Source organism: Rattus rattus, chromosome 8, assembly GCF_011064425.1.
Source record: "Rattus rattus isolate New Zealand chromosome 8, Rrattus_CSIRO_v1, whole genome shotgun sequence".
Classification (NCBI taxonomy): Eukaryota; Metazoa; Chordata; class Mammalia; order Rodentia; family Muridae; genus Rattus; species Rattus rattus.
The window spans coordinates 88,391,697-88,412,915 of NC_046161.1; the positions used below are offsets into that span (position 1 = coordinate 88,391,697).

The 21,219-nt window shown below is 49.9% G+C and overlaps 1 protein-coding gene across 1 annotated transcript in view; it reads right to left on the reverse strand.

Annotated features, from left to right (window-relative positions):
- Positions 1–320: 320 nt before the first annotated feature.
- The window catches only part of Spsb4 (splA/ryanodine receptor domain and SOCS box containing 4), a 70,898-nt gene continuing 49,999 nt past the window's right edge, over positions 321–21,219 (reverse strand). The window contains exon 3 of the mRNA XM_032910676.1: positions 321–1,598. Within this exon, the coding sequence (XP_032766567.1) occupies positions 1,471–1,598 (128 nt within the window). The 3' untranslated portion in view covers positions 321–1,470. The remainder of the gene's footprint in view (positions 1,599–21,219) is intronic.

Below are 21,219 nucleotides of genomic sequence, written 5' to 3' on the forward strand. Positions count from 1 at the left end.
CTGCCTCATTAGCTCTGCATCCATCGGCAGTGCTCCCCGGTGGCCAGCTGCATTCAGTCTCAGCACCAAGTCTTGGGTTTACCCTGACCATCTAAGGCTTCATAGCATCAGGGCGTATGGTAGTCTTTGAACCTGGGGACAGAGTGTCTTCCAGATCTTGTCTCTACAACATCTCTGGGGTTGGGATCCATATGTGGATAGCGTGTGTGTGTGTGTGTGTGTGTGTGTGTGTGTGTGTGTGTAGAGCACGCCCAGGTTTGATGTCTGTGCATCTGGGGATAGACCAGCAAGGTTGAAGGAAAGAGCACTTTACACACAGCTCAAGGACAGAATGACAAACTTTATTAGAAATGTCCCTTGCTTGTAGGTCACATTCACATTAAAGTGTAGGCTGCGCTGCTGTCTGGCTTTGTATCCCACTCTGTGACAATTTCCAGTTAAAACCGAGTCTGGGTGGAGGGTATCTGGAACACACGAAAGATGTCAAATGGTGGCGCTGGTGGCAGTAGCAGCAGCGGCAGCAGCAGCAGCATTCTGTGAGAGGATAGGTCTCAGGTCCTGCAGAGACTGTCACACTTTGCAGTCCCAAGGCCACCCCACGGGGCCCCAGCTGATAAATAAACAGCGCACACCCACGGCCACACCCCACACACACACATATACACAACACACACACACACAACACACACACACACACACACACACACACACACACACACACACACACACCTGCGCTGGAAACGAGAGACAAACTGGAAGTCTCCTGCAGTGAAAAAATAATTTGCTCAGAGAAAGCTTTGTGACAGCCAGGCTTCACCCTGATGATGGCCACCAGAGCCCTGGGTACTCAGGGTGTCTCAGACTTGGTGTCACGAAGCTCCCCTCTTCCTTAGCACCTTTGGGAGAAAGCCACCTTTGCCACACTCCTCTTTCAAAATGCAAACGCTACCGACAACGAACATAGCCAAGAATAAGCTCTGTCCCCGGGGCAAGTCATCAGATTCGTGTCCCTGAATAGAGGGGTGGGGGGTAGCCAAAGAACTCTATCCGTGGGGCAAGAGGGCAGGAAGGGATGAGGAAGCCAAGCTCAGAGAGGTAAGGCCAGGCGTTTTAGCCCTGCTATGGGCCCTGGACCCGTCTCTCAAAGTGGTACTGAGTCTTAATATGGAAGGATGGTCGGATGGTCTCTCTGCCCTGGCCAGGGGCAGGCGGGGAGGAGAGCGTGAAGGCTCGTTCATTATTCAGAACCTATTTTCTCTCCACTGGCCAATCTTCCTGAGCCGTCTGCAGTGGGGAACCAGACGCCATCTCCTACTGAATGTTTTATTCATTCTCTGGAGGAAGAAATGGTCTCTACACTCTGGTTCCCTTGGTGGCCTCCTGGTCCTGGTTGATGGCAGCAAGTCAGTGATGTCATCCCAATGCTCCGGAGCTGTGTGACCACAGGTGACAGCAGGTCCTCAGTGCTGCTCATTGGTACTGCAGATAGTTTTTAAGAGACTGAGGCAGGGGCAGGGAGCCGATGTCCCGCAGGCGCTGTCTGCCCAGGGCTGAGCGGATGGATCGCCGGCATAGGTCCATCAACGGCAGAGGCTCAGCTGCAAAGACAGTGAAACGTGAGTACCCAGACCTCCTCACTCTGCCCCGCTGGCCCGGCACTTACCCTTGCCCCTGAGCAGGCTCAGTGCTCCCTGCTACTAGAGAGCCATTCCTGCCTGCTTGCAGTAAGAGGCCCTCGGCAACGATTGTGAAAGGCAGACGTAGCTGCTCGGACTCGAAGATTTAGAACAACCGGTAAATAGATGAATAGTGGAAATGAACTCATCCACGGCCAGGGTGAGTGCTGATGTGGAATGTGTGGCTCAAAACTTTTGAAAGGGGCATCCTTTTAGAAACAGGATGATTTGTCCCAGCTACTCAGGAGGCAGAGGCAGGAGGATCACTTGAGCTCAGAAGTTCAAGGCCAGCCCGGGCAAGATAGCCAGATCCCGTCCCAACACAAGCAAGCAGACAGGTTAGATGCCACCAGGCCAAGATTCTTTCAAACCCACACACTTTCCATCTAGTGTTTATTAAGGGCAGTGGAAGGATACGTTTTCTTACAGCCCTCAAGTTCGGGGTGGGTTGGGGGGAGGTAAGTTAAAATCCGCCAGGGGTCAGGAAGGTGGCTCAGGGGTAAAAGTGCTCCCCACACACGCCTGATAACCTGGTATTGATCCCCAGTAGCCACTTAAAAAGCCAGATGCACTAGGAGGCATCTGTAAGCCCAGCACTCCAATGTAGACATGGGAAACAGATGAGACCATGACTCAACACGGTAGGAAGAGGGAACCCCCTCCCCAAAGCGGCCCTCTGACCTTCATATGCACATCACGGTGCACTGTCACCTCTGGATACGGTTTACTGAGTTACACAGGCCCACTACAGATAAGCATGTTAATACTTTCCTCTTTCAGGTCCTGTGGTAACCAAGCCTAGGGATACAGAGACAACTCAGCCACGGTCAGAGCCAGCCCTGGAGGTGAGCATGTGGTCTGGGATTTCCTCAAAACCTGAGATTTTTAAGTAAATGAATGTTTTTGTTTTTGTTTTTAATGTTGCATACACAGTGTTCTGCTTACACGTATAGCTGTGTATCATGTGTTAGCCTTGTGCTTATAGAGGCCAGAAGAGGGTGTCAGATTCCCTGGAACAGAAGCTATCATGTTGGTGCTGGGAATTAAACCCTAGTCCTTTGGAAGAACAGCCTCTTAACCTCTGAGCCATCTCTCCAGCACCAGCAAGTGACTTATTTTAAAAGTGTTAATAATATATGAAAGAATTCCTGAGTGCACAGGGACAGAAAGTAGGCAGTTGCCAGAAAGCTTTGAGGATAGAAATCCGAATAGGGTTTTGAAGGATGGGTAGGAGTGTTGTAAGCACACGAGGCTGGGCAATCTTACAAGCAGAGAAAATAGACGTGGATTAGGGAGGCAGGGAAGCTGAGGACAGGAACAGGGCTGGTAGCTCAAACAGGCCAGTGGAGAATAAAGAAGACGGTGGTCCCATTCGCCTCACGGGACTGACATAGGGCCTAGGTGTTTGCTCGGCGGCTAAGCTGCCAGCCTACCATGATGCATGAGTGCACGGGGTAAGTCACGAGGTGAGTGTTAGACCATCGAAGGCGGATGGGAAAGCATTGGAGGGATGTCCTTAAAAGTCGATCTTAGAAGACTTGGGTGCTACCTGCTTAGCTTTTCATCAAGAAAACGAGGAGATACACAGCACACACAGGTGTCTTGTCTGCGTGTCTATCTGTGCACTCCTGGTGCTCAGGGACACCAAAAGACGGTACTGGAACTAGAGTTACAGACAGTTGAGAGCCATCATGTGGGTACCAAGTCCTCTGGAAGAGCAGCAGCGAGTTTGGATTTGGGGTGGAGGGGGGGGAGGATGAATAGTCTTTGCTTGCTTCAGAGAGCTGGGCTGGGGTGCAGAGACCTGTCCCAGAGGTAAACGTAAACCCACTTCAGCCTCTCCTCGGTCCACAGCCAAAGCCAGACACTTTCAACAGCAAACCTGACATCTCTCTACTAATGAAACGTGTCATGGATATCTGGGAAGAGACAGAAAACCAGTTTTTGAAATGAAAGAAATTCTAAACATGTGCATGTTTCCTTCTACTCTCCTAAATTCTGATCAGAACGATCAATGGCGGTGTTTCTGCTGCTTTTGTGATGGTTCTGTCCTGGGAGGGATGACATGAGGACTGTGAAGGTTGTCAGAATCTAAGTGAAGTCCCTTTGCCGAGTCCTAACGAAACGAAATAAACAAAGTGGGAGGCTGCCTTGTGCACGTGGCTGCTAACAAGAGCTGTGCACAAAAGGACTTGCCAGAAGTGTCACCTCATACAAAGGCCGCCACAACTTCACCCAGCCTCAAATTCTGCAGAGACATCATAGGCAAGTATGATCGTCTGAAATTAGCCATATCACCCATACTTTATACAGCTTTAGCCTTCCCGCGGAATGCCCTGCTATTCTCAATTCAACATCTTCATTCTTTGGTGAATCTCTCCAACTGCTGTTCGTGTTGACATTCCTCAACTCAATATTTGCTTTGCTCCTACTCTGATAACATTAGGGCCATTGTGACCTGGGACCTCTACCCTGGCTCTAGGCTGGGACCCTCATTAGCTTTGCCAAGTCATCTGTATGGGCTTCACATGGGGCCTTAAGATGCAGGATCCGAGGGTTCACGCAGACACGCTGCATCCAGACAGCCTTAAACATTGTTCTGCAGGCCAGTGTGCCCTGCAGAGATCACCACATTCTTTGAAGGAGTCAAATGCTTGTACCCTGTCCCTTCCTTAGAACTGGGTGGATCCCTATACTTTAAGCCCAAATACCAGGGCCTTCAGAGATACCCTGTGGGTTGTCACCCCTGAGCCCCTTGTCATCCTCCTTCTATGAGCCTGTGTTCTCAGTTTCTGTGTTTACTCAGCCCTTTGGTCTCTCCCTGATTCCACCATGAAGCACGCAGTCTCAGGTGTCCATGATGCCCTCTCAAACAGCTCCAACTTGCTTCTGCCCTCCCCATGTCACCCCCAGCAAGCCCAGCATCATCATGGTGACCAAGCCCAAGAATTCTGAGACAAACCTCATTTGCAGTACTCTGCCTTACTTGCAGACCTTGTCCTAAGTAGGAGTTTGAGGGAATCTGTTGTCCCCATCCCGGGCTCCCATCCAACCCTCAGCTCTTGAGTCCATACCGAATCACTTTTTGTTATCTCCTCCTTAATGAACTGTGGCTCCTACAGGCAGGAACCCTGCTGCCTAGTCTTATTGGAAACTACAAGGTCAGTAAGATGGAGAAGCCTAGGTTCTGGGAGGCAGAAGCAGCTTAAGTGAGCCTTCCTATCTATAAAAGGCACTGAAGCACTTCAAGGCAGGCAATGAATACTAACGACGACAGGACGTTGTCCTTTCCTGGGAGATGCTCGGCGATCACTGCACAAGCATTAGGGCCAGATGCTTAGAGCCTATGTACGCTGGATGTGGTAGCTTTCATCTGTAATCCCAACACACCTACTGGGAAGGGGAGACGAAGACGCTGGAAACTCACAGGCCAGTTAGATTCTGTTGCAAACAAGATGGAAGAGGACACACACACACACACACACACACACACACACACACACACACACACACGGGGAGGGGGGGTGTCTGGCAGAACCTTCCTACCTTCCTTCTGGCAAACAGCTGTACTGTACTGTGCCAATTTTACAAACCCATATAGGGATGATTTTTGACTCAGATGAAATAGTTACGCTTGGGTCCTGTTGCAGGGAGCTGCAGGGTAGCCGGATGTGCTGGCCTTGGGCAAGGACATCCCTAATCACACAGGGAGAGGGAAACTACCCTCCAGGTTTCTTCTCCTGATACATCTGGGGGCTATTTGCTACCCAGCAGATATGAAGATAAATATACCCACCCTGGGAAAGGGGCAGGGGCTGTGCTCTCAGAGACAGCTGGTGCTATGGGTGGGGGCGGGGCTCAGGAATGGGGTTCCCATTCCCAGGGTGCATTTGTTTTCGTACTAGAAGGATGAGGCATGTTGGGGCAGCCAGACCTGTCTACTAAATGCTCCCATTGGTTAGTCAATGCTGTAGCCATGAATCCAGAGTGGTCCTGATGCAGGAAGAGACAAACAGACAACCAAACAGAGAATCTTGTAGATGTACACAGGGATGCTGAAAATCAGTAAAGAAAGGGCCAAAGGAAGAATAAACAGAAAAGGCAGCCACCACCATGCAGCAGGGGAGTGTGGGAAGGAAGGAACAGAAATAGATACAGAGGCACTTGGTTGTCAGAGTTCTGAGTATGGGTGGTGAATTCGGGCATGCACATTAAATCTCAAACGAGTTGATAAGCAAATAAATAAGGAAGTTAGGACAAAAGAGAGCAGGGCAGGGGACTGGCAGTGACAGTGGTTATGAGTAAGGTCACGGCTGAGTGAGGGAAACGACCCGGGGGACTCGGCATGTATGAGATGTGCTCTGTCGCTATCAGAAGTTCAGTTAAAAATAGCAATGAGGAGAGAGCAAAACCGTACAAGAGAATTAGAGGACTGCTCTAACTCAAACAAGAGCTTGGCCAGAAGATGAATTGCAGCTAATTCTAGCTAATGAGTAATAATGAAGTCACTCCTGCCAGAACAGAGCTCGGCACTGCCTGAGAGAGGCATTACTACAATGGAGGAACGGCTCTGACCCGGAGTTCAAACCTAAGTTGAGTTCAGGCCTGATAAAACTGACCGCTTTTTTTTTTTTTTTTTTTTTTGGTAAAAACAGTGTAATTCCCTGCTTCATGGGGAGCGGTGGAAGGTAAGGGGCAGGGTCCAGGTACTTATTGAAGGTCCTGGACTTTGTGGCACTCGATCAATGACAGCTATTAATATTTCAGGGCAGCCAGTGTCCTTGGGTCCAAAGCAGAAAATGAGGCGGCTGGTGTAGAAGGTAGGGAATGTCTGGTAGCTTAATGCCCATGTTGAAAACCACAGATTGGTTATCTAAACCAGCGGTTCTCACCCTTCCAAATGCTGCGTGCCACCCTCCGATACAGTTGTGAGGGCCCCAACCATAAAATCATTTTCGTTGCTGCTTCCTAACAGTAACTTGGCTACTGTTATGAATTGTACTGTAGACATCTACTAGGCCACCCCTGTGGAAAAGTCGGTCCGCCCACAAAGGGAGTGGGAGCCCCGGGTTGAGAAACACTGATCTAAACACGCCCGAGCAGGCCAGAACGGCCACTGTGTGGGAGAACCAGGACTCAGCAGCTCTGTGACTGGAGTCACCAACCCTATCTACCAGTCTGCTGTGGTTTCAGGAGCCACATTCCAGTTCTTCCGTCAGACGGGCCTGGAGAAGCCCACGACTGTTGACATCCTCAAGTCTGTTGGCTGGGCTCTTGAACTCAATTTCTGGCAACAGCTATAATACAAAGAGCTGTAGTGAGGCTTGCACAGCACCTCCCATGTCACCTCCCAGGTCACAGAACGTCCTTGTGTTTTATATACCTCGTTGTATTTAATTCTCACAACAACCCAATGAGGCCGTGCCTTCTGTGGGCCCAGTTACAGACGAAGAAACTGAGGCCGAGAGGGGTCGTGCAGCTAGCTCAAGGCCACAGTTGAGTAGTGCTCAGTATCTGACTTGAGATTGTGTGTGTGCGTGTGTGTGTGTGTGTGTAAAAGCAATCTGCCTTCCAGCCCTGAAGAGTGGCTAGCTAGTCTCAAGAGACCCCCTTGCCTTGTCTATTCAATACTGCTTCATGTGGTGATGTCATCTGGTGGGTTGTGCATTAGAGACCCTTGAAAGCACGGAAGGTGGACCTAACCCAGGCAAGCCTAGCCTCAGGCTGGCAAGAGAGCAACTGACCCAGAGTAAAGGATTTTGCCCACTATCGGATAGTTAGCAAATGGGTCCAATTTGCTAGGTTCCATGTGGGATCTAGACCCCACCGGAGGCATTTTCCCCTGAAGGCCCAGCGACAAGGGTCTTTCGTCCTTCTTGAAGCAGCCTGGGGTGTGCTGCTCACAACTGCTAGCTTTCTGTGTTCAAACAGCCAAGGTAAGACAAACTTCCTTCCACTTAACAAATGTTACCATGTTAGCCTCTTGCTAATCAGCATAAGCCCCAGGGCCTTAATATGAAGGCGCTCTAATGGATTTACTGTGTTTACTTGACCTTTCCGAGTGTGAACTCAGAAACGGGCCCAGAGGAAACGGGGAAGCTTGCTTTTCTTAAGTTCTGCAAAGTGATGAGTAAATTGGATTCTTCGATATGGTCCGCTGGTTCTCATGCCCCTCCCTGCCTTCAGCCAAAAGATTCAATTAGGCTGAGGAAGAACCAGTCTTTTGGGGAGGGATAGCTCCAGAAGTGGAAAACGGCGTGTGTCTGTTCAGGACCGAATGAGGAGCTCTGTTCATTAGGATGTGCGGTGCACCAGGACCAGGATGCAGAATAAGAATCAGCAGCTTCAGAGGCGCTGACTCTGTTTCTACTTCTGACAACATCCACTTCGTGATGCCTTGTGTTAGCTAAGTTTCAAAAATGTTAGTGCCCGATGCATGAATGAAAATAAGCCCAAGTGGCACATCCATTACAGGCCAGAAGCTGCAAATCTCAACCCAACAGGACCGGGAGTCTCCTACGTATATCCTGAAAAGCAGCTGTGGAAAATGGCAGCAAGGCCCGGCCAACCAAAGAGCACATTCTAGGGGACCAGCGTTTGGTTCCAAGCAGGACAGTGAGCCCCCGTTACCAGGTCCCTGAGGAAATGCCAGCAGAGAGACCGTGTGACCTCCTGGCTTACCTACACTTAGTAAGGGCTGACAGGACTTTTAGGGCTCCAGGACCTGAACTCTATAAGATACCACTCAATGACGAGAAAACTAATATATTAGCTATAAAATGCCTGCAACATCTGTTTTCCCACGGACCAAGACGTCTTATTTCTTATTTTACTACAGAGAAGGTGTGGCAGACATTAATGGTTTATGAGCCAAAACGTATCTGGCAGGAAAGACATTGACAGGGAAAATTAACTTTTTTTCATATGTTCTAATTAAGTGGTGGCAAAACCAGTTTCCCAAAGTGGCCCAGATTGAGAATCCTGTTGATCTTGTTAGACATTGCCCAGGGCCTGCAGCAGCTGCCTGGGATGAACCCTGCCAGCGTATCCTCTGGCCTGACTTGGTTCAAACTCCTACTGCCATGCCAGATCCAGTACCACGGCCCCGACTGACCACTCCAGAGGACTGAGGGGAACAGAATCTGGCACCTTCCCGCCCCCCCCCTGCAGGGTCACTGACAGGACGCTCAGGAGAGTGGCAGAGGACACATCTGAGAGTTTAGCTGCAGTCCTGGAGATAGGTGTACCAGCCGCATCACAGACTCACTACAACAGTGAGGGCTATAACAGCAGCCCACTCCCGTGGCACGTCTCCTGTGGCAGGTGCTACTTTAACCCGAGACAAACCAACTCAGCTACTCTTTACACACTTCAGCGTCTTCACTTTCAGGTAAGGAAGGTTCTGTCCTGCCTCCACACCCAAGGAGCCTCTGGGCTGGGAGGAGTCCCTGGGGATGACCATCCAGGAGAAAGTCTTAGCCCGGTGGCCATGTCCTGTAATGTCCTGAACCATGGCTCTCCACCAGTGAAAATGTTGGTGAGCCTCTTCCACCAAGGGGGCCAGAGCCTTTTGTCAATGGCATTTAAAGAGAATCCAGAGCAGTGTAGCATCTAACGGGGGAGCAGCTTTGGACAGGAGAATCCTAGGTTCCCACTGTGAGGAAAGACACTAAGGTCCTCCAAGGAACAGGACTTTGGATCTGTCCCGTCAGCTCCGTGGTGTGGGATGTGAATGAAGGTAGCGCTGACGACTTGCAGACTCTTTAGAGGTAATCAGGGCGAGCACGCAGCCTCGTTTCCTTAGAAAGCCCTGTCTTTTCCAAGGACCTTTACAAACACCCCGTTTACTGTAGGAGTGTGAATCACTCCAAAAACTTGCTCAAGGACTAACGAGGCCCCAAAGAACCCCTCTACCTGAGGACGGAACATGCAGGAAACAGGGAGAACTGCTGACTTGGTTTTGTACAGGCAAACTGAAACATTTCCATGCCTTTGTGCTTTGGCTGCAGTTCGTGCAATCCACGCTCCTTCCTGACAACACCTAGGGCCCAAGGAGAACCATGTCTCAAGCACTCACTGTGCAATGGATGCTACGGTCAGGAATTCTGACACAGCATTTTTCGTAATCTTTCCTTTAAAGAAGAGTTGTGTAGGGACTGAACTGAACAGCACATATGTTTCACAACAGCACATGACAATGGATGTTTACTGACTTCCTGGTCCCAGCCTCAGTTTCTCGAGGCATAGGAAAACATTTAACTTGCCTTGATTTAATGAGTGATCTGTCTTGACTTATGAAGTATGATTGAGGAGGATTTTAGACACTCACAAAAATGCTAATGTTTCTTCAATATAGTCAATCATGTATCCCTCCCTCCCTCTGGCTTTAATGGGGCAGCTGGAGAGGATGGTGGAGTCTGGAGATAGAATTGTGACCCTTGGATAGACCTCCTGATAGATGTGTGTTAGAGCAGAACAAATATTCCCAAAGGCTGGGCTGCAGAGGGCCAGTGAATGTCAGGCCAGAAAGGCTGGGGGCCTACTGACAGCTGACAGCAAACGAGAGAGAGAGAGAGAGAGAGAGAGAGAGAGAGAGAGAGAGAGAGAGAGAGAGAGAGAGAGAGAGAGAGGGGGTGTTTCCCATTAAGGAGGGAGATGAGAGAGTGAGGTTGGAGAGGGAGTCACTGTGATGAAAACTCGTGATACCATGGGAACTAGCATTAAGACCCCATTTAGCAACACCGATTAAGGAGCTAGAAATAGCACCTGGCTTCTCTCGAAGGCCGTAAGTAAAACACACTTCCCTGCATTGCTCGTAGCCTTCAGCCAGCTTAATTGAAGCCCAAAATAAAATACCTGGAAGGCCTCTTTCTGACGGAAGACCCTTGTTGTCATAGTGACCAGACATGGGGACCAAGATGAGCTGAGGCTTGAAGCAGGGCTGCTGGGGAGGTGGGGAGAAGAGGAAGAAGAAGGAGGGAGGAGAGAGGGAGAAAGGGTTGTTAACAAAACAAAACAACCACCAAGGCTGCCTGAAGTCACAATTCTACACTGAAGGTTGTTGTGACATCAGCCTATTGCCTGCAATGCTTAAAAAAAAAAAATGGCAGTCTTACCCCTGACCTTTCTGGCTCATGGTTTGACACACTTGATCAAGGAGGTGGAGAACAAACCTGCCAGGCCTAAAGGGGACATAAGAGGCAGAGGTCTGAGCTTGAGTCCTAGCTCAGTCCTCAAACACCCAGGTGACCTTGGCTCTGCACCTATTACTGTGTAAGAGCTGCCTTTCCCGGTACAGAACAGAGGCTGAGGGACAGTCCTGATGCATAGCCTGGGGCTCTAAATGGAAACCGTTGCAGATGGCGAGCAAAGGGAAGGCAGAGATTCCCCATCTGCTGAGTCATCCCCGAGGTTTGCAACTCAGGGTGTGCGGTACTCTTGTTGCCTGTGTCTGTGGAAAATACCTGAGAGGAAGAGACAAAAATCCAATTGCTTCAGTGGCCTCTGGGGAGGTGGCTGAACACAGGAGTGGGCAGACTTAACGATTGTGATGTTTAAATTAAACCTTATGGATGCATTTAAATAAGGAAAAAAGAAATTAAAACACACACACACACACACACACACACACACACACACACACACACACACGCACACACAGGTCCAGATTCCTAGGTTTTGATGAGTAAAGAGCCAGTTACAGTTACATCAGGAGTTCAGCTTCCCTGAACTCTAGCGTTCTCGCTGAGCTCAGAGCCCTAGCTCAGATCTCTGGCACTCGGCAGGGACTCTTTAAAGCCTCTGTAGGCTTTTGTGCCTCCATACACTGTGACCCCTCCTCTGACAGGCCTTTCATGGCTTTCTCTACCTAACAATCTCTTCAATGCTCCTCCCAGTATTCCTGCCGTGGGTCCCTCGCAATTCTCTCTCGGGGGCCCAAATGGCCATTCTCTCTCCACCGCACTGCCTACCCTCTATCAGTGCTCATCTGACCAGTGATAACTTGGTGGCTGCCCCAGTAAGCGGGGGACTCTTTGAGGCAGGGCCTCTGTATGAGTACTGGTGGCCTTTGAACAGAAAGGTGATTGGAGAGACAATCCTCTGTTCAGATAGAGCATTCACTGTTCCGTTGCTTCTCTGGTTGATCATCCACCCAAACCCCAGGGCTCCTGCTCTCACCCCACCTCTGGCCTCACTGGCATGCCAGGCTAGTTGATTATTAACATCCAGAGCAAAGCATGGGGAAGAAGCGATCCAGCCCCCAGTCCTCAGCCCCCAGCAGAAATTAAACCTGGTAGATGTGGGCTTGTGGGTTTCTCACTGGTCTGCCGGCTGGTGCTGATTCATTCGTAGAACGCCCATGGGAAGGTGGTGGGTCTTCGCTTCAGCTGCCTCCTGGCTTGCTGCCTGTGGTAACCAGCCATCCCTGGGAAAGAACCACCAAGCCGAGGTTCCTGGTTTCTATAACCTAATCGGTTACGTGACTCAACTAAGACCCGGATCGTTTGTAGTCCCCACATTTAGGACAAGTCCCTCGACCCAGAGACTCTAGGAACCTAGTCACCTAGACCCTGTGTAGGGATTTTTCTTTTTCTAGTAGTGGAAATCAGACTCATGGTTCCTTCCGTGCTAGGCAAGTGCTCTATCACTGAGCTACACCCCCAGACTTCTTTCTTAGTTTTTACTTTGAGATGTGGTCTCACTAAGTTATACAGGCCAGTCTGGCACTCTGTCTGTATCTGTGGTGGCCCTGATCCATGTGATCCTCTTGCCTCAGCCTCCTGAGTAGCTAGGGTTGAATCAGCAGACTCCACTCTATCTGGACTCTTCGACACTGGGGTAGAACAGTAGGAGAGGCCACTATGAACAAACACGAACCTTCACTTCCCATCAGGAGACCAAGAGAGGGAGTGGAAGGATGACCATGAGCTCTAAGATGGGGTTCTGGTGTTCTGGGGGGAACTCACAAGCCTCAGGAAATCCCTCCCTCCTAGGTGTCTAAGTGAGGATACCAGTGGGATGTGTCTTCAACTAGACTGTTCAAATTGACAGCCAGGAGAGCCAGAGGCAGGCTACAGAACACAGACGAACTCTACCACAGAAGCTACCTTCTTGATGAATGAACGGCACTGCCAAGGATGGCCTAGATTTTCACTGTGGTTTATATAAAATGTAAACCACTTACAAACTCCTATCCTGCTAACGCTTATGTCGGTTACTGATGGTTTTCTGTGAGTTTTGCCTGCTGCTTCCTCTCTTTGGGTAAAACACCTGCAGATGCCTTCAAGGATGACTTGGGTTCGACTTCCTCTCAGCTCTGGATGGAGCTGAGCAAACCAGCACATTCCAATGCCATGATCACAGGGGTTGGCTCAGGGTGGCCATGTGACTGAAGGGACCCAATCAGCGTGCACTATAGAACTTACATTGGACAATGCTGATGCAAACCTGAGGGTCCTTAGGACTCAGAGTTGTTTGGGGATTTGATTCCAACCATGCTGAACAGGTTTCTGGGGCAGGAGGCCTTAGGTCAATATGGAAACATCATATTTGCTTGGGCCATGCTATTTTATGTAGTTTGAGAGCATGGTAGCTTAAAGCTCAGTAAGCCGCCTCCATGAACCAGAAGGGAGGAGAGACCAGAACCATCTGGAGATACAGCAGAGAGAAAAACATACACCAGCAGAGACACTGAAGTCAGACACAGGGGCTGGAACAAGGTTTAGTGTAGCACGAGTCTTCAAGAAAACACAACCATTTCCTTTCTTAACCGTGGCTCTCCAGGTTGGGTGTTCTGTTCCTTATAAGAGAAAGAAACATCCCTCACTGTGCCAGGCTGCTCTAGACCCTGACGTTGAACTCTACAGTCAGTGAGTCAGGTAGCATCTCTTCTCTGCCCTCTACAGGCGGGCATACTCATTGCCTATGTGTCTGTGTTATAAGACCGGAGTCTGAGGTCCATGGGCAATAGACACAATGAATGGCTCAAGAAGGGTGGGGCTGTCTATTGGCTTTCTCTACCCATTTTGTTCCAGCCTAGCCTTGGGCCTATTGAATAGTGATCTGCTTAGATGGCCTTCCCTTCCACTTGCTCTACCAGTCCTGTTTGGAATTCACAGAGCTCTGTGCATTCTAGGTATCTTTCCATCTGGTCAGGTTGACTATCTAGACCAACCATCACAATGGGCGTGGGATGCAAAGTGAGGTAAGGGGTCTGGGATCAGAGGACAGCAGAGGAGGACCAGCCCCAGGGCACCGTTCATTGGAAGAGTTAGTGTGACTTTCAGGAAGGGGTTAGGAACTTGTGAAAATGTTCTAGGCCTTCATCACCTGAGCCTCAAAGCCCATCTGAACATTTTCCTTCATGTTCACTGTGACATAGGAAGGAAATGAAAAATCAAGGGAGCTCCAAGCTTGAAGGAAGACTCCAGAGAGATCAGTCTACAAAGAGCTGCATAACTGAGAATCTCCACCCAGGAAACTGAAGGGGTTGCCTGCCTCTGCTACTGTGGCCAGGGCACAACACTGACAGGGACTTTGGGCTCCAGCTTCAAACTAGAGTCTCTTCTATTGGCCCCAGGCTGATGTCTAGCTGTCTTTGCTTACATCCCCTGCTTTGCAAAAGCAATGCCACCAGGTGGCAGTGAGGAGTTACCTCGAGTGGAATGTTACCCAAGTGGACATTTTGGATTTGCTCTCATGCAAATGTACTTTGATTTTAGCTCAAAGGGTAGTAAGAATCTACAACTACGGTCAATTTGAGTATGACTTTAGTATCAAAAGACTGAATTATAATTGGAGTTTTATACAAGATTCCCCGTATCGCTCGCTTCTTCACTAACCTTCCTCTCCCACTTCCGTGCTGGGGATTGAACCCAGGGCCCCACACTGCATCTTCAGTCCCTGCCCTGTGGCCCTCTCTCTAACCCTGTCAACGAGTGGGGAAGCTCTGCCGGATACTAGCTCTGTGTCTGCTCTTCTCTGAGCTCAAAGCATACCTCTGCCACAGCGGGCCCCATACACAGGCTCTCATGAGGAACATGGGAAGTTTTCAGTAAACCTCAGATGGATTAACGCAAGTGGGTGCCTAGTGAAGTACTCGATGTAACACAGGAAGCACCCAACAAATGACAGGTAAAGACAGGAGATGAGAGGACTCTCTGGGAGGCCAGGATTCACTGTGGCGGCCCACAGACTCACCTCAGGAGACGAATCCTTTTCAATTGCAGGTCAAAGCCCTCCCTGCCAGGTATTTTAGTGCCACAGCCCTTCTAGAATACTCTCTACCTTGTGCTAAACTTTGTGGGAGCATCCCTACCCGGTTCCCTGTGGACCTCTTAAAAGGTAAAAGGGCGTCACCTGTGGGAAAGCTGGCTTTGACAACATGGATGCTAACAACATCTCAAGTTCCGCCCCTGACACCATCCCCCAGTCTCCCTGCCCAGTGGTGTCCCCTCCAGGGGTGAAATCCTGAGTCTGCCCCTCCCCCCAGAGCCACAAGGCCTTGTCAGGGGCACGGAACTTGTGCAAGGAGAGCATTGGTTCACTTCAGACCTCCTCAACTGTAGCCATACAAATTATGTGACGCTTTATTTTCCCCAGCTTGCACGGGGAGAGCTAGCACCTCATAAAGCGACGGAGAAATATGCGGCTGGTTTCATAAACCAGGGCTACAAAGGCTCACTTGTGCTGGGCCAGCCATGCAGTCTGTGTAAGCACCAATGATGCCTCACGAGCCTGCCCAGGGCTGGGCAGTGAGGTCCACAGACATCATGGCCCGCCTGACACCGGCCACCTGCGTGCGGGCCACGGGACCTGGCAGCGTTTCAGCCTTGCCACACCATCACCTCTAACGGACCTGCAGACCCTCAGCTGCCAAAAGCAATAGCCACCAGGGCCATGCAGACTTGGGCTGTGCCTGGGAGGCCTCAAAGAAGCGTCTGTGGCCAGTCAGAGGGAACCACCCAGGAGCTGTCCACAGAATGGCAGTGTCCGGGTCACTGGCTGGCTCCAGCAGGCTCCCCTCATGGAATCTACCCACAAGTTCCGTCCTCCCAGACTCTATTCCTTCCCCTCCCCCAAGAAGTGAAGGCTGTCTGGCCTTCTAGCCATTGCTCCTGTCTGGTGTGGCGGGAGCATCTTTTACCCCAGGACCATGTTTGCCTGCACAAGGGCCACCCCGTAACCCTGCTCCCACAGAGGCTGGTTCTATCAACAAGCCGACGGCCCTCACTGCCTGTACCCCTCACTCAGTAGCTAATCATTCCCTTCTGGGTGAGGCTTACCACTTAACGCCAGGGTTATTTATTTCACCAACACCACAGTTACTTGGAGCTGCAGGAGAAAAGGTCCTTTCAACCATCACTGGATTTTCCTGATCAGCTCTCAGTGTATCAGTGTATTGAGTGACCAGTGACCAGTGACCAGTGACCGCTTGATCTCTTTGGGTGGAGATTTTCTAAGATACCTGTGCCCTCATCTTAAAAACAACCCCCCTACATAACTGAATCCATTTTGGACTACGGCTCAGCATTACAAGGGGAAAAGGTCACTTTTGGTGCCGCGCCTTGCTCTGCGTGACTTCTGAGGGGGCTGCGTCCTACTTCTTCAGAGGGCCTCCCACGACTATCCTAAAAGGTCCTTGCTCTCTCCCTGGAGGCAGGTAGGCAGACTGTGGGGCAACGGTGGGCTAGGCCCCCCTCTGGCTTCATCTTCTCACGTTCTTGATGCTTCTACTGAAGCAGAAGGCAGGTAACCATAAGGATCTACGTGAGCCGCTCACCTGTGAACTTCAGAGAGCCTCTGGGAAGGCTTAACAGACTGCAGAGTAGACGGCAAGCTCCTTCCAAGGCCGGGCGAACTTTCCCAGCCACTCTAGCAGGCATGAGTATAAATCTGTAGCTGTGTCCATGCTTCCTTAGTTAGGGCCCCGCTGTGGCCACTCGTGCCTGACCTAACAGCTCAGAGAAATCTGTCCTGAGTGACTTGTTCCAGGGGTGTGGCTTCCTCCACGGTGGCATCCTGCTCAGGATTAACTGCATTTTGAAAGGGCAGGCTGGACTAAGACTGGATGGGTTCAAAGCATGTATGCTGGTACCACCTGCCACGTGCTGTCTTTCAGACGATGCTCTTTGACACCTGTGGGGACTCTAAAACCTTGCAGCAAATAGTGGTTGTGGTCTTTGATCATGGGAAGACAGAGATGTCAAAGAGATTGAAGTAACACGCAGGACAGGCATGCACAACCACTTGGGGACATTTCTGGTTTGGCTTCTTTTTGCACATGACCACTTCTGATATAGGCTGAGATGGAAGACGGATTCCTTCTTTTGTGTCACAGTTGAGGAGCTAGACCAAGAGTGGGGCCAATGGCACTGAGCACAGGCTGACAGGGGCTTTTCGCAGGAGGGTTTGGGGAACCTTGGAGTCCAGGTGAGAGTCCTGTGGACAGGGACAACCTGGACAACAGCTGTGCCAACCGGAGCTCTCCTTGGGCAGCCACTGTGACCACAGGCATTCCGAGGTGCCGTGCCTGGTCCTGAGCAGTATTAATGCATACAGTCCCACTCCTCCCCTAACGTATCCTCGTGAAAACTCTTCCGAGTTGAAGGTTTTACTTCTGGCAGGCTGGCTTTGGCATTGGGAAGCACTGCTTCCCGCCTTGTTCCCTGCATGCTACCCACCAGCACAGCCTCAGTCCTGACATCTCACCTCAGGGCCTTTGCCAAAGCTCGTCTTTCTACTGTGAAGAACTTGTCTCTCCCCCTCCCATTCAACAGTCTCTTACTAGCTAAACCTCCTCGGTGTCTCAAGACAGACCAGGCTCCCGTCACCCCACCACCACCACCACCACCATTTCTCCCACATGCTACCCACCACACAAGTAACTCCCTGCTAAGTTTCTTCCTTGGGTGCCAACGGTGCCTGGCGTGAAGCATACACTCAGTGACACGCACTCTGTTAGGCAGTGACTGTGCTTTTCACTTGTCTGGGCCACTTCAAGCTGTCACCTGTTCTCAAGCTCTGTCCTAACCCTCATCCCTTGGTCTTTCTACCCAGATACGCCTTTGTATTAGCTACCTTCCTGTTTGTATGAAAAAGTACCGTGACCAAGACAACTTGGGGAAGGGAGGGTTTATTTGGGGCTTACAGTCCTAGAGGGACAGGATGAGTCCATCACCGTCATGGTGGGGAAGCACGGCAGGAGGCAGGCGAGGCGATTTGAACAGTAAGCTTAGAGCTCACAAATTTTGAAAAAAAAATTATTTTATGTATAGGAGTCCTCTGCTGCAGCTACACCTGCATGCCAGAAGAGGGCACCAGATCTCTTTATAGATAGGTGGTCACGAGTCACCATGTGGGTGTTGGGAACTGAACCCAGGACCTCTGGAAGAACAGCAAGTGCTCTTAACCACCAGAGCTCACATCCTGAACTGCAAGCAGGAAGCAGAGATGCTGGACAGAGTCCACCTCCAGTGGCCATACTTCCTCCAACAAGGCCATGCCTCCTAAGCCTCTCCAAACAGAGCTGTTTTTTTTTTTTTTTTAAAATCCATGGCTTTTTATTCTTCAATCATTACTATTGTTGCATGTGAATAAATATATAAATAAATATACACATGTATTTTGTTGAGTAATTTTGGTGATGGTTGTATCTATATGTTTTAATACTTTATTAGATTTACTCTTTGATGATTTCATTTTTTTTTTATTAACTTGAATATTTCTTATATACATTTCGAGTGTTATTCCCTTTCCCGGTTTCCGGGCAAACATCCCCCTCCCCCCTCCCCTTCCTTAGGGGTGTTCCTCCCACCCTCCCCCTATTGCCGCCTCCCCCCAACAGTCTAGTTCACTGGGGTTCAGTCTTAGCAGGACCCAGGGCTTCCCTTCCACTGGTGCTCTTACTAGGATATTCATTGCTACCTATGAGGTCAGAGTCCAGGGTCAGTCCATGTATAGTCTTTAGGTAGTGGCTTAGTCCTGGAAGCTCTGGTTGCTTGGCATTGTTGTACATATGGGGTCTCAAGCCCTTCAAGCTCTTCCAGTTCTTTCTCTGATTCCTTCAACGGGGTCCTATTCTCAGTTCAGTGGTTTGCTGCTGACATTCGCCTCTGTATTTGCTGTATTCTGGCTGTGTCTCTCAGGAGCGATCTACACTTCTGCACTTCTTTGCTTCATCCATCTTGTCTAATTGGGTGGCTGTATATATATGGGCCACATGTGGGGCAGGCTCTGAATGGGTGTTCCTTCAGTCTCTGTTTTAATTTTTGCCTCTCTCTTCCCTGCTAAGGGTATTCTTGTTCCCTTTTAAAGAAGGAGTGAAGCATTCACATTTTGATCATCCGTCTTGAGTTTCATTTGTTCTAGGCATCTAGGGTAATTCAGGCATTTGGGCTAATAGCCACTTATCAATGAGTGCATACCATGTATGTCTTTCTGTGATTGGGTTAGCTCACTCAGGATGATATTTTCCAGTTCCAACCATTTGCCTACAAATTTCATAAAGTCGTTGTTTTTGATAGCTGAGTAATATTCCATTGTGTAGATGTACCACATTTTCCGTATCCATTCCTCTGTTGAAGGGCATCTGGGTTCTTTCCAGCTTCTGGCTATTATAAATAAGGCTGCTATGAACATAGTGGAGCACGTGTCTTTTTTATATGTTGGGGCATCTTTTGGGTATGTGCCCAAGAGAGGTATAGCTGGATCCTCAGGCAGTTCAATGTCCAATTTTCTGAGAAACCTCCAGACTGATTTCCAGAATGGTTGTACCAGTCTGCAACCCCACCAACAATGGAGGAGTGTTCCTCTTTCTCCACATCCTCGCCAGCATTTGCTGTCACCTGAGTTTTTGATCTTAGCCATTCTCACTGGTGTGAGGTGAAATCTCAGGTTGTTTTGATTTTGCATTTCCCTGATGACTAAAGATGTTGAACATTTCTTTAGGTCAAACAGAGCTGTTAACTGAAGACCAAGTATTCGAATGCCTGGGACTTGGGGGTGGGGGTGCGGGGTGGGGCAGGGCAAATGACATTTCATTCAAACTACTACACAGGCCATGCCCAACTCCTGCCATTTGATGAGGGAATGAATGAATCACGTGGAAGCAGGAGTTAGACTGTCAGATAAGTCACCTGAGAGCCCAGGCGCTCCAATGCCTAGCTGACAAGGCCCCAAGACATGTCTAGAGAAGTATCCATAGATCCCAGGGCTCGGGGGTGAATTGGCAAGCATCCTTCTAAGCGTGAGGGAGACCCTGAGTGTCTCCAGTGAGCCACAGCAGGGAGTGGAAATGAACAGTGTAAGGCCATGAAGGCTGACTTAAGACACGGTGTACTACTGACACAGTTTGTGCTCAGCGAGAGGCTAGCTGTCTAGCCTTTTCTTAATATAGCTTTATTTATATTCATAATGGTGGGAAGGGCTGACATGTCCATCACTTGGGGGAAAATAGCAAGTGAGTTACTGCAAGGGTCCTTAGCAGGGATTACCTCCTAAGGTTGCTGGCCCGGTGCTGGCCGTTACGATGTTTACGCCTCGGGAGAACTATATCGGTGTGAGTTGTTATTTCTACTTCAGAACTGAGACAGGGGTCTGGGATGGCTGAGGAGTTTGACTGAGGTTCCAGAACTAACATGGCCCAGATAGACAGTTGGACTCTTAAGCCTCGGTCACAGCTACAGAATGAATGAGGTCAGGCTGGTATCCCCAAATCTAAAAGTGCATGTGTTGCCATAGAAACCAAGAGGCCAGTCTCTGGTCCTGCTATTAGGGTTCCTTGGATTTTTTTGGTCAAATTTTCCCCAATCTCCTAGACTAAGGGTCTAGAGTGCTGAGGAGAAACAAGGAAAGGTGGTCCCTTGGGCTATTTGGCCCTGGGAATTATCGAATATCAGGGGCAGCCAGTAGGGGATGTAGCCATCTCCAAAGGACAAGAACTGGGCTATCAGGTTCACCTGCACTGTCATATACTTCTGGGTAGTATTGCCCTAAGTTGGTGCCCTTGACCTACAGCAAGCTATTATAGGTACAGGCCTTGGAGGAGGAGGAGGAGGAGCAGCTCCTGTGTGGGTCCTGACCACTTCATAGGGACTTCCGTTGGGGTTACACCATGGCGGTCAGGAGCAGTCGGCAATGTGGTTGCTTTCCGAGTACCATGAGTACCCAGGGTTCTTTCCCCTTTCTCCTAGGCACTAGCCAGACCCAGGGTTACCAGGAACTTGAGGGACTCAGTCCACACTCTCCTCTCTCTCCACCTATACCTGACCGACCCCAGGTCTCACCTATTCCGGCCATCTTGCTTATTCATCTAACCCCCTTGCTCAGAGAGATTACATATAAACCCCACAGGCTGATTTCCTGATGATGTCAAAAGAGTGTCACAGGCTGCTGCGCAGAGACATTAAACATTAAACAACAGAGATGTGTGATCACAGCTCTGGAGGCCCAAAGTCTAAGGTCAAGGCATGGCCAGGATCACCATCTTCTGAGGCTGTAAGGGATGCTGTGCCTAGTCCCTAGCTTCTCGTCGCTCACCAAC